This window comes from Colobus angolensis, unplaced genomic scaffold, assembly GCF_000951035.1.
Source record: "Colobus angolensis palliatus isolate OR3802 unplaced genomic scaffold, Cang.pa_1.0 Scaffold3, whole genome shotgun sequence".
Lineage (NCBI taxonomy): Eukaryota > Metazoa > Chordata > Mammalia > Primates > Cercopithecidae > Colobus > Colobus angolensis.
Genome location: NW_012116265.1, coordinates 20,380,603 through 20,383,743, shown reverse-complemented (window position 1 = coordinate 20,383,743; position 3,141 = coordinate 20,380,603). Strand labels below are relative to the sequence as shown.

The 3,141-nt window shown below is 37.2% G+C and overlaps 1 protein-coding gene across 2 annotated transcripts in view; it reads left to right on the top strand.

Moving 5' to 3' along the window:
* The window catches only part of DNAL1 (dynein, axonemal, light chain 1), a 33,042-nt gene that overhangs the window by 17,459 nt on the left and 12,442 nt on the right, over positions 1 to 3,141 (top strand). For both annotated transcript variants that reach the window (XM_011949600.1, XM_011949601.1), the window contains exon 3: positions 2,145 to 2,200. In XM_011949600.1, the coding sequence (XP_011804990.1) occupies positions 2,145 to 2,200 (56 nt within the window). The remainder of the gene's footprint in view (positions 1 to 2,144; positions 2,201 to 3,141) is intronic.

The following is a 3,141-nucleotide window of genomic DNA, read 5'->3' as shown; positions in this document are numbered from 1 at the left end:
GGTTCAAGCGATTCTTCTGCCTCAGCCTCCCAAGTAGCTGGGATTACAGGCATGCACCACCATGCCCAGCTAATTTTTGTATTTTTAGTAGAGACGGGGTTTCACCATGTTGGCCAGGATGGTCTCGATCTTCTGACCTCGTGATCCACCCACCTCGGCCTCCCAAAGTGCTGGGATTACAGGAGTGAGCCACCGCGCCCAGCCTAAATTTTTTATTTTGTATTTTTATTTCTGTAAAGGCAGAGTCTTTCTATGTTGCCCAGGCTGGTCTCGAACTCCTGGCCTCAAGTGATCCTCCCACTTCACCTTCTCAAAGTGCTGAGATAATTGGCATAAGCTACTATGACTGGCCCAATTACCTCTTTACAGGCTCTGTCTCCAAATGCAGTCATGTTCTGATGCTGGGGATTAGGATTTAAAGATCAGAATTTTCCAGGGAACACAATTCAGCCCATAACATGGGGTCTTGCTTCAACAGTTAAATCATTTTGTGTGAATTAGACCACTTAAAATACCTTGCTCTAAAAGCTCATTGTTTCTTGTAAGACAATTTAAAATAATTTATTAAATAAATTAAAGTTTAAAATCAAAGTTACATATGCCTGATTCACACAGACACACACACACACACTCACACACAGATCATTTATTGTGTACTTAACATAGGTTACACATCTCACTGAATGTTTTAGGTAATTACCTCATTTTATCCTTAGATTCCTATAAGATAGAAATTATATTTCCCCATTTTATATATGGTAAAACAGATTCAAAGAGGTTTGGTTGCTTCCCTAGAGAGTTGGGATTGAAACTCCGTTAATTGGATTTGAGTTCTTACCATTCAATTATGGATGTTGTAGAATAGTGTCATCCAACAGAACTGTCAGCACTGTCCCAATACAGTTGCTACTAGCCACATACAGTTATTAAGCACTTGAAATGTGGCTAATGTGACTGAGAAACTGAATTTTAAATTGTAATTAATTTTAATTAAAGAGCCACATGTGTCTAGTGACCACCGTATTAGACAAAGAAGTTGCAGCTGTTTAAGTTGTGAAAATTCAATATAGTGATAAGCAAAAGTAATCACAGTAGTTTCTTGGAACAGAAATGAGGTTTCCTGGGTGTTTAAAAAAGATATTTTTTTTAATTTGGAAAAATAATATATGCATCTGGCTTTATTCAAATGGTTCAAAAGAGATTACAATGGGAAATGTCTACTTCTTTTTTTTTGAGACGGAGGGAGTCTGGCTCTGTCGCCCGGGCTGGAGTGCAGTGGCACCATCTTGGCTCACTGCAAACTCCACCTCCCGGGTTCACGCCATTCTCCTGCCTCAGCCTCTGAGTAGCTGGGACTACAGGCACGCACCACCACGCCCGGCTAATTTTTTGTAATTTTAGTAGAGACAGGGTTTCACCATGTTAGCCAGGATGGTCTCGATCTCCTGACCTCATGATCCGCCCGCCTCAGCCTTCCAAAGTGCTGGGATTACAGGCGTGAGCTACCGCACCCGGCGGGAAATGTCTACTTCTAACCATAGACTGTTAAAGACAACCACAGTTTCTACTTTCTTTTTTCTCCTCCAGAAATAGCCTATATGATATACAAATAGAAATAACCTTTAAAAAATAAAGATAGGCATTTTATTTTTTAACCAAATCACAGTCTAATTATTTAAAAACTTGAAAGCAAATGATTTTTTAAATACCAAATTTATTTTATTTCACTTCTAATCCTTCATGGAGTGAGGTGGACAATACATAAATATATGTTCTTATTTTCTAGTGTGAGTTCTCATAAGAGATTTGAAATATATATGTTCCCAAACTCAAAATATTCTCTACTACTCTTCTATCCTGTAATATTTTTATTAGCCAGCAATTTAAGACCATGTGTTCCAGATAGCTAACCATTTTTAAATTTAATATTGACATGTTATGAAATTATACCTGTAGTGTTTACTTTAGATGATAGGTCAATGTTATTTTCTACTTGATTACCCATTTTTGTTAACACAACCTTTCTTACTCATTGTATAAGGATATCTATTATATAAAACTTATTAAAGCTTTATTATACTAGATTTACAACAATTGTGTAATATGATTCTAGTAAACAAAAAAATATTTTCTTTTCACTACAGAAAACTTGAGGATATTATCTTTAGGAAGAAACAACATAAAGAACTTAAATGGACTGGTAGGTTGTTATTTATTATTATTTTATTTATTTAATTTGCACACATCCATCAATAATTTCTTGGATAAATTCCTTGAAATGGAATTACTAGGTCAGAAGGTATCAGTTTCTTTTAAGGCTTTTGTGACATGTTCTCAAGTTGCCCTTCAAAAAGTTTGTAACAACCTATACTCCCACCAGTAATGTGTGAGATTTCCCAATTTCCCATACCAGCCTTAGGTATTTAAAATTTTTTTGATATGTCTTATTTCTATATTTATTGGCCATTTGAATTTCCTTCCAAAGAAGGTAAGATGGAGCAATAATGTCAAACTAGGCAACTTCATGAAAGATGAAGTGTATTTTTCTTGTATCTGTTCCCGAAAAGACAGTAATTTTTAATATGTTTATTGTTAAATAATTCATAAACATACTGAAATTTTGTATGGCCCTGACTCCTTTTCCCCTCCCGATAAATCTAGCTTGTGCTTTGTAAGAGGCAGTGGGGAGCTGAAATTGCAGTGTTCAACAGTTCAACAGTAACCTCCCAAGACCAAACAGGCTAACATGGCCATCCTCCTCAGTACAGAAACAGTGGTAACCCTGAATAGGAGTCATGTTCAGAGGTGCAATTTTGGAATTATCTCAAATTTATTAGCCAAACTGTGAATTATATTTCCACCTCTGTGATTCTATTTACCCACGTAAAGTGTTACTGATGAGTTTTAAAAATACTTGGAAATTCTTAAGGGTCAGGCTGGGCGCGGTGGTTCACACCTGTGATCTCAGCATTTTGGGAGGCCGAGGTGGGCGGATCACGAGGTCAAGAGATCGAGACCATCCTGGCTAACAAGGTGAAATCCTATCTCTACTAAAAAAAATACAAAAAAAATTAGCCAGGTATGGTGGCGGGCGCCTGTAGTCCCTGCTACTCGGGAGGCTGAGGCAGGAGAACGGCGTGA